Source organism: Orycteropus afer, unplaced genomic scaffold (genome assembly GCF_000298275.1).
Source record: "Orycteropus afer afer isolate SDZICR_OR568_19922 unplaced genomic scaffold, OryAfe1.0 scaffold00068, whole genome shotgun sequence".
NCBI classification, from domain to species: domain Eukaryota; kingdom Metazoa; phylum Chordata; class Mammalia; order Tubulidentata; family Orycteropodidae; genus Orycteropus; species Orycteropus afer.
In genome coordinates, this window is record NW_006921655.1 from 1,847,750 (window position 1) to 1,859,794 (window position 12,045).

The window sequence follows — 12,045 nt, forward strand, 5'->3', positions numbered from 1 at the left end:
GGGAGGGTGTATGTCAGTGGAGTGGGTCAGGAAGCAGGTTCAGTGGGACTGTGCCTTCAGGAAGTCAGACACAAGGGAAGGAGAAGGATTCAGGCAATAAAAAGTTTCCCTGTGGCTCTCTCAAAAGACCCCAAGATTTGGAGTTGGAGCTGAGAATGGTAAGTATCCATGTGAAGACAGGCAGTCTGCCCTCTTGGGTGGCCTGGGATGCTAGGGTACAACTGTCTTTTAAAAACTGCAGCAGCCCTTACTGCTGCTTTGGCCACAGTGGCCAGCGCTGGTCTGCGTGTTTCTTAGAAATATCCCTGTGCAAATAACAAAGGGTCATCCTGCAGGAGGAGTCTTTATCATCCCGAAGGCAATTGGAGCCTCTCTTGGGAGGGCGAGAGACTGAGGGGACAGGTCCAGCCTGGCCCAGTGGGCTGAGGGGCAGGAGGGATGGGGTAGGGCTTCACATTCAATCTTTGGAGAGAATACTGAGAGAATGAGGCAGGTGGGTCCTCCCTGCAGGCTGACTGCCTAGTGTCCCCTGCCTGTTGGCACGGGTGTCGGGTGCACTCTGAGGTGGGCTCAGCAGGTGGAGGTCTGCTTGCGGTAGAGATGGATCAGGGGCACCAGGCACTCAGGCAGCCCTGTCTGCAGCAGGAAGGGGTGGTCCAGGAGCTCCTGGGCTGTGGCTCTCTCCTGGGGGTCCCGTACCAGCATACGCTCCAGGAAGTCTCGTAACACTGGGGAGACCTGTGGAGACAGGGCATGGTTTGCAGTCACTTTGGGATAACTTGCCTGCCTGGCCCTGCCATCATTTGACAGTCTTTAATTTTCTGGTTTTCTGTTTCCTGGCTTCTCCCAGGCTGAGTGCTTTTTGGATTAATCGGGTTAGGTAAAGGTCGTCACAAGTCTGGGAAATGTGGCCAGTCCACCTCTAGGGGGAGCTGCTGAGCAATGGAATTAGGATGCCAGAGCTCTGGGGAGCTGAGTGAGGTCCAAGTACAATGCACTCCTCACCTCTGCTTCAGTGTTGGGGCTCTTTGGAAGGGGCTTAGGCTTGGCATCTAGTGACCTGGTCTGGGCTCTATTCCTGATCTCAGGAATGTTGCAACTTTTCTTGAGCCCCCAGTTTGCTCCTCTGCAAAATGGGCTGATGATAAAGTATATTTCCCTGTCTGCCAAATTGGGCTTTAAGTGAAGAAAAAAATATGTAATTAGTCAGGAACAAGGAAGTGCTTTGAAAAATAGAAGAGAACAAGGTGGAACTTGAAAAGGAAGATTTATTTTTGCTCCAAGCCTTACAATCTAAGGCAAGGACCTGTCCCCTCAGTCTCTCGCCCTCCCAAGAGAGGCTCCAACTGCCTTCGGGGTGATAATTCATTATGAACCAATTATCTTGGAATGAGGCTGAGTCTTGGCCTGTCAAACAAGGCTACATCCTCTGGGGTGGGGAATTAGCCAGCTGGAAATTTCCCTATCTCCTCATCTTGGGGTCAGCAGTGTGGACTCCAAGGGCCATCAGTGTTCAGTTATCTCTGGAGTTATTTCCTGTCAGTCCTCACATCTTGTTGTTGTTATGTGCCGTCGAGTCAAACCCGACTCATAGCGACCCCTCCTTGGGTTTCCGAGGCAGTATCACTACGGAAGTAGGATTGCCCAACCTTCCTTCCGAGGAGTGGCTGGTGGGTTTGAACCACCAGCCGTCTGGTTAGCAGGCAAGTGTCTTAGCCCCTATGCTGCCAGAGCTCCCGTCCTCACATCTAGGCGTGACTGTTTGCCATTTAGGAACTGGGCCCCAATGCACTGGGAGTTTCTCACTCTGGCCACCAGATGGCAGTGCAGTTTTGAGCCCTGTGGAGCTGGCTATCAGCAAGGGTGTGCACAGGTAAGGCCTGCAGTTTTGGAGTGGATTTGGCAGAAAAGGGTTAAATACACACACATGCACACATATGCGCACGCGCGCGCACACACACACACACACACACACACTGGTTTTAGGGGAAAACTGTGGCTTGGATGCATTCAGGATATGCAATGATGGTGGACCAGCGGGATTGGCTGGGACGGCCTGAGAGCGCTACCACTGCATGAATCTCTGGCAAATGGGGGAGTGACTGTGGCTTCCCTGGATTCCTTCTCAGGATGTTAGGGATTCCTGGTGTCCCTGCTTCCCTGCTTCAGTATCTCTGGGTTCTTCTCAGTTGCCTGCCGAGGAAGGATTCTGCTGCTGCAGCGGCAGCTGGAAAGCTTGTTGGAGTGAACTGATGTATGTGTGGTAGAGGTGGCTCCACACCCAGGTGCAGGTTTTGAATGTAGAAAGAAAAGACTTTCTGAGAGGCCAGACGCTCTGGCTCTGTGGAAGGGAGAGGCTGAAGCCAAGGCCTGGGAGATCAGGCTTCCATCCTGTAAGCCCCAGCAAGAATATGGGGTCGATGGGGTTTACAGCCTGTATACTGACTGACCTTATGAGAATTTTTCAGTCTGGGTGGGGGGCTGTCCCGGAGCCTCTTCATGGCTTGCACTGGGGAGTCACTGAAGTAGGGTGGCTCTCCATCCACCATCTCAATCACCATGATGCCCAGAGACCAGATATCCACCTGCAGGAAGAGAATGTCCCTGACCCCACTGGCCAGAGTCTGGAGGGGAGGGGAGCAGCTAGTCCCAGCTCTCCTTGGTAAATCTATCTCCTTCTTCCCCTGGCCACCTGCCCTCTGGCCAGTTACTTCCTGCATTGGTGACCATTAACTGTAGGGACACAGCTGTCAGTTACTCTCTGAGAAAGGCCATCACCCATGGGGAGGACTGGCCATACCCCTACCCTGCCCTGGAGCTAGGGGGAACATTTTGGGGACCTGTTCCTGGCAGCAAAGTCACAGGTGAGAGGAGCCTTATCTACAAAGGGGCAGGGGACAGTGGGGGAGGGCATTGACTAAGTAGGAATCTGAGAACCTGCATTATTTTTGGTGGGATGTTCTAGAGGAGGCCACAAGGGGAAGAATTGTGTCTCCAAGCTGCTCCTGGGAGAAGGAACTGGGGGTGCGACCAGTTACCTCAGTAGCATAAAGAGACCTGGAGATCACTTCAGGAGCCATCCAGTAGGGGGTTCCCACCAAGGACTTCCTCTTAGGGACATCTTTGCTGATCTGAGCACAGAATCCAAAGTCTGAGAGCTTCACCTAGGGTTTGGGGAGAGAAATGGAAAGGGGGGGGGTGAGTGTGGAAGTATGAGGAAAAGTGACACTGTGGGCAGGGAAGTAGGGGCACAGTGGGGCAGGGAGGGGGAGGGGCCTACCCTGCCGTCGAGGGTGAGCAGGATGGAGTCACTCTTGATGTCCCGGTGGATGACGCCCTGGGCATGCAGGTAAGCCAGGGCCTGCAGCACAGCCTCACACACGGTGGCGATCTGCTCCTCATTCAGCCTGAACAGGGAAGACAGGGCAACGCTAGCTTTGCAGGGCTGCAAGGCAGCTGGGCTGGGCAGGGTAGGAGTCCCTGGTTCCAAGCCCACAGCTCCTGGGCATGTGTTCAGCGGTCTAATCAGGCCACAGCCCCAGGGGAAACTGGGACGTAGGTTAGAGACTCCCTTCTCTTCCGCATGTCCCTGAGATATGGGGTCTCACTGACCCCAAATAGGCAGCAGGCACTCAGGATGATGACAGGGACTCCAAGCCTTCTGAGCCAGAGGATGCCTGATATCCCTGCCAGGGCAATGGTGCAGGCATCAGTAGTGGGGGCCCCGGCCCCCCAGCTGCCTACCTGACTTGGGAGACAATGTCCGTGAGGGCCCCACCCTGTAGGAACTCCATAAGCACCCACAGCTCTTCGCCCACCAGGTAGCTCTTGTACATCTCCACCACGTTGAGGTGCTGGTAGTCCCGCATGATCACCACCTGAGGGGCAAGGGTTAGCTGAGTGATGGGCACAGTGCCCAAAAGGCATGGCCACCCACTGCCCCTGCATGCAGATGTCTAGCCTGGGTCCAGGCTCACTGCCCATCCCAGTGGCCCTCCCTTATTCCACCCTCTCCTCCCACCTCATTAAAGAGCAGCTCCCGGCGCTGCTGCTTCCTGAGGTCCATCATCTTGACGGCCACCTGGCGGCCTGAGTGCTTTTCCCGGGCCAGGCAGACGATGCCCGTGGAGCCCTCGCCAATCTTCACGTAGCTGTCCAGCAGCAGTCGGGGGTCACCTTGGTCCACCACCATCCTGAGTGCAGCCTTAAACTGCTCGTGCGTCACGACGCCTGTGTCCTCACTGGCCAGAGCACCCTTGGCCACTGCGGGGTCCTGGGGCAGGTACAGATTGCTGGTGCTGATCTGGGCATGCCGGGTGCGGGGGGAGCCTGCTGGGGAAGACCGACCTGGAGGCGGGCCAGCGGCTGGGCCTGTGCGCAGGGACTTCTGGGGGCTGCTGGTATCCAAGGTGGTCAGAGGGCTTAAGTTCCCTGCAGGCTGGTCCGCGGGCAAGGACTGGGCCTTAGCTACCAGGCTCGGGGGGCAGTCTTTCTGTGGTGGGCGGAAAGAGGAGTTGGACTACAGGGAGAAAGAAAGAAACAGGAAGAGGTTTGGCTGTGGAAGTGTTTGGAGCAAACTGCCTGAGGGTGACCCCTGGACACTGGCAGAGTTAGACAGGGCCTCAGACCAAAGCAGTGAGCTGCTGAGAGCAGAGATCTCCAAACAGCTGACACCCAACCACAGTCCCGCTCAGAAGACCAGCCTCCGAGGCTTCAGGTGAGCAGGCCCAACAACAGCTCTTTCCATCCTCTCTGCTGCTCCTGGGAAGACACAGCAAGCCCTGTCCCTGGGGTGTCCTTGTGCTGGGTCACTCCTTGGCCGCTGACAACCAGACCCCAAGGCCACTACTGGGAAGCAGTTTTTCCTTTGCTTTAGGGCTGCACAGGGACTGGGGTCAGAGGCATTCTTCATTTGGCGGCTCCCTGCACCCACCTGACCCGAGCCAGCCAATGGCCCACAGGAAGAGGCCCTGGGTCATGGGTAGGGAGCAGCAGGGCAGCTGCCCACTGATTCCCAAAACAGGGAAACTGTGGCTGGGGTCTAATAGCCCCACACCTGACAGCAGGGAGCCAGTGTTGCATATCTGTGCTGTGAGATTAAGCCCCTGACAGAAGGACAAAAGAGGACTAAAGAGCCATGCTACCAGCTGAGGGGTTCTCTGGCTGTCAGGAGGGTCCATGGTCACTACTCAGCCCCTTCATCCTTCCCCCCTGTACAGCGCAGCCCTACAGGACTGGAAGGCCAGGAGAATTGGGGCCCCATCCTGGCTCTGCTCTGCCTGTGATGAACCTCAGGCAAGTTACTCTCCCTGAAGCTGTCCCTCTGTTAAATAGGGGGATTGGGTACAGAGTGATCTGGGGGGCTGGATAATGCAGATTCCCAGGCCCCAGCAGAAGTATCTAGAGCAGAGACTGCATTTTCACCAGGTCCCTGGATTTCTGATGTAGAAGCACTGTGGAGATACTTACAGAAGCTCTGGGCACATGGACTCTGTGGCTGTGATCTCAGGGAGTTCTTGGGTGTAGGTGGAGGGACCATGGTCACTACTCAGCTGTGATACCATGTCTTAGGAGCAGAGGTTCCACGAGAGGGCACCAAGCAGGGACTAGGAGGGAGGTAGGGCATACCTCTCCATGATCACCAAAGGCAGCTCCCAAGGCCCCAAGGCTCAGGGCTCTAAGGAGGTTGCCTGTTGGCCTGCTGAGTAGTAGAAATTAACTCAAATAGTAGAATTAACTCAGAAAATGTGCATCCATGCGAGGCGGGAAAGGGCTTGGGGACTACCTGACACTGCTCCTGAGGTTGCTCTGATGGTCCCTTGCCCTCTCTCCCCTGAAGTAAGTCTAGGGAATACTGTAAAATGATTTCCTTCGCTTTCTGGCCTCCAAGGTTTCTAGACAGTATTTCTGCTCTGCAGATATTTGGGTATGGAGTGGGGGCAGGGAGAACAAGCCATTGGGAGCCAAGGTGGGGGACTCCCTCTCTCTCTCTCCTAGCTGTCAAGACCCCTGTGATGAGACTGCTGCAGGTGAGAGCTAAGGTCAGAGATGGAGCCTGGTTCTGGGAATGGGCACTGGGGCCAGTGGATGGAAGTAGGAAAAGGCAAGGATCCAGCAAGAGCCCAGCACAAACGGCCCAGGGCACAGTGCTGGTGGGGCCAGGTTAGTCTTCACTCCAGCAGGGTCTAGTCCCCAGTGTCCCTTGCTTGATTTTGCTGCTTGTCCACACAAGGAGGGACCACAAGAAAGGACCAGACCAAATTTGTTAAATCACTCCACAGGAAAAGCAGAAGCAAGATGGAGTTAATTAAGTGTTAAGGGCTTTGGGATTAATTCTGGAGTTAGCTATGTGACTGAGCCTTCTTCTTGGGAAGGAAGCCACTATAGAGTAATTCGTGGACTTATCCAGATGCCTCATTTTTCCTTACTGGGCCATGGTGACAGGGTAGAACTTGAGGGTTGTATTGCAAGTTCCTAAATTCAGAGGCTATGTCATAAATTAAAAAAAAAAAAAATTAAATGCTGTTTATTGAGGGCTTACTACTTTGGCAAGTGCCTTAAATGCATGATCTCATTTAATCCTCACAAATAAAATGGGATACTATTATTATCCCCATATGTAGATGACAAAATAGGCTCAGAGAGGTTAAGTAACTTGTCATAAGAGACACTAAGTAGCAAGGGGCAGAGCCGGACTTCAGTCCCATCAGCGTAACCTCAGACACTGATGCTGTGGTCCTGTTGACGGTGTATATCCTCAGCACATAACAGAGTAGGTGGTACACAGCAGGTGCTTAACCAATGTTTGCTGATTGTTGAGGTCTTAAGATTTGGCCCTTCTGACTCTAGGTGGAGCCACTTCTAAATTCCTCCAAGCTCCTAATAAGATGTCTGACTTCTTTGTTCCCCTGCCCGCTACTCTAGATCTTTGGCTCTTTAGCCCAAGTGAATAGGGCTGAGTCTTAGTCCTAGGGTCACAGGCCCTCCTCACAACCAGCATGCAGCCACTGGAGGGAGCTGCTGTGAGTGTTCAGAGTCAACCCTTGTGGGTGGACTGCAGGGCAGAGGGCCACGGGCTTGGTCCAGGGCCTCCTGGGTGTAGAGTGGGGGAGGAGGAAGCTCCACTCTCTCCATTTGAGTTTGAGATTTGCCTAAAGCAGTAGCTCTCAACCAGGAGCACTTTTGTCCTCAAAGACACACTGGCTAATGTCTGGAGACATTTGTGGTTGTCATGAGGGGAGGTGGTACCACCGGCATTTAGTGAGTAGAGTAATGCTGCGATACACAGGGCAGTCCCCACAACAAAGAATTATCCACCCAACGTGCCAATAGTGCTGAGGTTGAGAAATCCTGCCTAGAGCACCTCAGAGTATGTCTCAGCTCTACCTTTGAGAGGGCCTGCTTGAGAGTATTTATTTGGAAAGGTATGGCTTAGATGCCTACAAGGAAACCACTGCTCTGGGACTCTGGTTTCTCTGAGCACAAGACCACCACCACGACCTGCTTCCTCAGATGTCAGAACACCCAGCGCATCCCAGCAGCAGTGGTCATGGTAGGTACTCAGAAACAGTGGGGATGGACAGGTGGACAGAGGCTGGGAGGATGGGCCTGTTCCCCTGCTGTAGGGTGCTGGCAGGAGCTCAGCCCATTGTGGACACCCCTTTTCTCCAATTCCTGAAGCCCATCCAAGGGGCCAGAGAGGAACCGACTTCCAGCTCACATCTCCCTTTGCAGTATGCAATACTGCCCTACTCCCATCTGAGCTCTTCAGGGACTGTCTCCCCAGGTGCACAGCCTTTCACAGACCACTCAGCTCATAGACACTCATGATCCTCACATGACACATCTAATCATAGCTCACCTGTTCAACCTCTGCACCACCCCCACCCCCCGCATCTCTCACCCCATAGGATATCCCAGCCCACTGTCCTCTGTTCCCACAGGAGTGTGGCACCAGCTGGAATGCATGAGGCCCAGGTGCCAGCCCTGGTGTGGCCTTCAGGCTTGACTCTGAGCTGGCAGTAGCCTAAGAAGGTTGTTAGGTCCATGCCATCCCCCTCAGCTACCTCCCCATTCAGCCAGACTATGTTCATACCATCAGACATAGATGGGGTGGGGTGGGGGGATCCAGGCTTGTTTTTAAAGCCCCTAGGAGAGAGTGGCTTGAGAACCCACGCTGCTGGCAGGCAGTTGTTTTCTTGGTGTGACTTAAAGCCCTCGTGCTGTTGCCTAAGCTCATGTCTGCCTGCCCTCAAGAAGGAGCTAGAGAACAGCCAGCTGTGATGGTCATAAAGCCTTGTCACCAGGAACAGTAAGCCGAGAAACTGGGAGACAGTGGCCCCGACTATCCTCCCCTAGGGAGTTGCCTCACACTCTGAGTCAGTCTTCTCATTTGCCAAATGGGAAAGAAAGCTACTGTCACCATGGACAGGATGTCATAGGGCATGTAAGAATCCAGTCTGCCTGCCAAGGTGCAGCTATGTCACCATTAGGGCTCTATTCACTGCTTGCTTTTTTCTAAGAAAAATATATGTCCCTCTGGCTGTCATGCATGCCAAAAGCTCCCAGACCCAGACAAATTCAATCCGCAAGCTTTTCACAGGACGCATACACTTGAGAATAAATAGTTAAATACATGTTAAACAAAACAACAGCATGATAAAAAGGGAAGGAAGGATAGAAGGGAGGGAGAAGGGAAGAAGGTCAGTAGGAAGGAAGGAGGGAGGGAGGGAAGGAATGTAGGAAGGAAAGAAAGGAAAGAACCCAGGAAGGAAGGAAGGAAACCTCACTAGAGGAGAGAGTTCACATGAACATTTCTGATGCCCTAGCATCTACAGGTGTTCAGGAGAGCCCTGGGGCAAGTGAGGGGTGGAGAGGCGAAGCAGTTCTAGAAGAGGGAGCAAGGGGAGACCCTTCCATAGGGCTGGAGGCCTATGTCTGAGGGGCCTGGTGAGGGCTACTAGGCATTGGGCAGGGGGAGGGTCTGCTCTGGGTTTCTAGTTAAAGATGATGCTTTTCAGGGGGCTGTCTGCCTCCCAGTGTGGTCGCCTTGACACACCCAGAGGGCAGGAGGGTAAGCTGGACACACCACAGCCCCTCTGAAAAATGGCTGGCTTGCAACTTTGGACTCACACATGCTCAGCCTTTAGAGGATGGTGGGCTCAGCTGGTTCAGAGTAGAATCCTGAGCTAGCAGTTTCTTATTCAGTGTGGTCCCTCACGCTCTCCTCAGCCCTGACCCTGTAAGTGAGGAGGGTCCCTGCTACTCTAGCCTCCTGCAAGTGGCCCCAGAGGGAAGCCCCAGGCCGACCTACCTTGGTCTGTGTTGGAGGGCCTGGCTTGCTGCTGCTCGGAGGGGCTGTGGCCGTAGCAGGAGTGAACAGGAACATGCTGCGGAATAGCCTGCGCTTAAGGCTGCTCTCCTGGGTCTTGGGGCTGGGGCTGCCCTCCCCGCTGGGCCTGCCAATTCCTGAGCCCACCAGGCAGGACTGTGGCCGGGGCTCCTCGGAATCATGCCTGGCAGTTTTGGTCCCACGCCTACCAGTGGCTGTGGGGGGCGAGGTGCCTGGTGGGGAACTCTGCAGGCAGGCGCCCAGCTGCAGGCATCGTTGCGTGGCACCCTGGAACTCGGTGGGGCCCAGGGACTGTGCCTTCGCAGCCAGCCCATTGGTCAGGACCCGTGGGCTCTGCGGCTCGGGCCATGGTATCTGCCTGCGGCCTGCTGGGCCGCCCCCGTTACAGCTGAGGTAGAGGCCATGGGGGTCAGTGCGCTCAGACTGAGGGCTCTGTAGGTACATGTCCGGGTCAGTGGCCCAGTGCTCATCCCCCAGCAGCCCCAGGGACTGTGCCCGCCGCCGGCTGGTAGGGCTGTGGCCACGCAAGGTGTTGGAGCTGATGACCGACAACTTCTGGATGTCATTGAGCAGCCCCAAGATGTAGCCGTCTGTGGGCACTGAGCTGCCCCGTACCACTGTCTGTGGGGGAGGAGAGAAGAGTGGAATGAACAGCGTGTTCATGGCAGAGCCAGAGACCCTTCTGTTCATGGAATAGCAAGAGGAGTTGGGGCACTGGGTCTTGGGAGGAACACCTGTGGGCCTCTCAGGCTCTTCTTTGCTATGGTGTATTTCTGTTCATTAATTTTCCTACCACTTACTCAGGCCCACAGTGGGTCAGGCCTGTACTGGTGTAGGGATACAGGAATGCATTTAAGGCCTGTTTCCTTGGGGCTTGCAGGGCAGCAGAACAGACCCACTGGGTCACTGCAAGGTTACAATCCAGCAGTATGATCAACAGAGCCTGGGGAGCTGAGGGAACAAGGGTGGAGTCAGCTGCCACTGGGTTGGCCCGGGCAGGCTGCCATGCTCTAGCTCTTCCTGTTGCCTCTGAGAGATGTGCTAACAGGGAGACAGCTCAGGGGGCAGGAGTGCATGGGAGGGAAGGACACAGGGAAGAGGTAACTACAGGGAGGAAATGGGAAGAGAGCTGTTACACTGTGGGGAATTGCAGTCAATGTCATGAAACAAAATGTGTATGAACTGCTGCATGGAAAATGAAATTGCTCAGAAAACTTTCACCCAAATCACAACAAAATTAAAAATCAAAAAAGAAGAAGAAAAACATAAATTAAATTAAATTAAAATTAAACATCTGAGGTGTAAGTAAATAAATATACAAAAAAAAAAAAAAGAGATGTACTGAGCTATCAAAGGAGGCAGAGACCACATACCTGGCTACTTGGCCTCTGCACCCTGATAAGGCCTCTCGCCCCAACCCCTCCCAGGCTTTGGATCTGTCCTTCTCGACCCACACAACTAAATTCCCCTGGTCTGTGAGAGACCTCAGCCCGTCTGGGCTCCTGGGCTCCCCCGCTTCCAGAGGCCTTGGCAGAGAGAGGTCGGTCCTATCTGATCCAGTCCCACTGACGGGGTTGCCTGATAAACACACAGAACATCCAGTCCCATCTGAATTTCAAACAAACAATGACTACTTTTTGAGTATAAGCATGTCCCAGATACTGCATGGGACATATACTTATATCAAAAGATTGTTCATTGTTATCTGAAATTCACATTCAGTTGTTGTTGTTGTTATGTGCCGTCGACTCATAGTGACCCCTCCTTGGGTTTCTGAGGCTGTATCACTATGGAAGTAGATTGCCCCATCTTCCTTCCGAGGAGTGGCTGGTGGGTTTGAACTGCCAGCCTTCTGGTTAGCAGTCAAGTGCCTTAGCCACTATGCTACCAGTTGGGCATCCTATATTTATAAAATCTGGCAAGCCAGTAGAAGGACTCCCCAGGAGGAGAAGGAGAGACTGCTTAGCAGGAAATTGGTAACTGGTTATTCAGTGGTTGCTCCAGGTGTGGTTTTGCCAGGCATGGTTTTCTGTGGCGTGGGGGAGGCTGAACTCATCCAGCACCCCTGCCCACCCACCTTACCTTCATGGGCTGTAGCTGCACCCGTGTGATGCGTGAAGGGTCCACCACAGGCTTGGGTCGCCGCAGTGTGTCCAGAATGTTCTGCCATTGTGGGGGGAGCCCCACAAACTTGCCCTCTTTGGGGTCGAAGGAGGTGTGGACACGGTGCTGGAAGTTCTGTGGGGCGGAAATCTCAGGGCGTTTCTTCTTTTTCTTACGGAACATGGTGCCTGCCCGGGGAGGTCAAGCTGAGGTTAACCAGTCAACCAGAGCTGCAGTGGGTGCTGGAGGCCCAGGGTCTGGGCTCCCCTGCCCCTCACCCTGCCCCCATCACACAACCCTCTGTCCTCAGCCCCCTGGCTGCCCTTATACTCATCCCTGCTTCCTCAGGGAAATGGTTGGCTCCCGGCTGAGCAGTCCCCAAAACACAATAAAAGCACCATAAATAAGCCAGCAGAGACTATAAACAAGGAAAAGAGGTGTCTGTCTTCTTGTGCTCCGAGGCCCCTGCCCAGGAGGGAGGCAGACTGGGAGGGGGGCGTGTTTTTATAAAACCCAAAGCCCATCACAAACAGCACCCCACTGTCAAGAAATTAAGAAAGGAGGTAAGAGGGCAAAAGCCAGCAAACTCA

The 12,045-nt window shown here is 54.1% G+C and overlaps 1 protein-coding gene across 1 annotated transcript; it reads right to left on the reverse strand.

Annotated features, from left to right (window-relative positions):
* Positions 1-570: 570 nt before the first annotated feature.
* LOC103196687 (serine/threonine-protein kinase PAK 6) lies at positions 571-11,638 on the reverse strand. The gene is made up of 8 exons (XM_007940455.1): positions 11,435-11,638; positions 9,314-9,973; positions 4,022-4,519; positions 3,745-3,878; positions 3,281-3,407; positions 3,039-3,164; positions 2,451-2,585; positions 571-738 (listed from the first exon to the last, which is right to left on the reverse strand). Exons 1-8 carry the CDS (start codon positions 11,636-11,638, stop codon positions 571-573), a joined length of 2,052 nt encoding a protein of 683 aa, XP_007938646.1.
* Positions 11,639-12,045: the final 407 nt, after the last annotated feature.

Coding starts and splice junctions, on each gene's coding strand:
- LOC103196687 (XM_007940455.1), bottom strand. CDS start 11,638: ATGTTCCGTAAGAAAAAGAAGAAACGCCCTGAGATTTCCGCCCCACAG. Junction 9,974..11,434: donor TGCAGCTACAGCCCATGAAG/GTAAGGTGGGTG, acceptor CCTCCCCCACAG/ACAGTGGTACGGGGCAGCTC. Junction 3,879..4,021: donor GGGAGCTGCTCTTTAATGAG/GTGGGAGGAGAG, acceptor CTTGCCCCTCAG/GTGGTGATCATGCGGGACTA.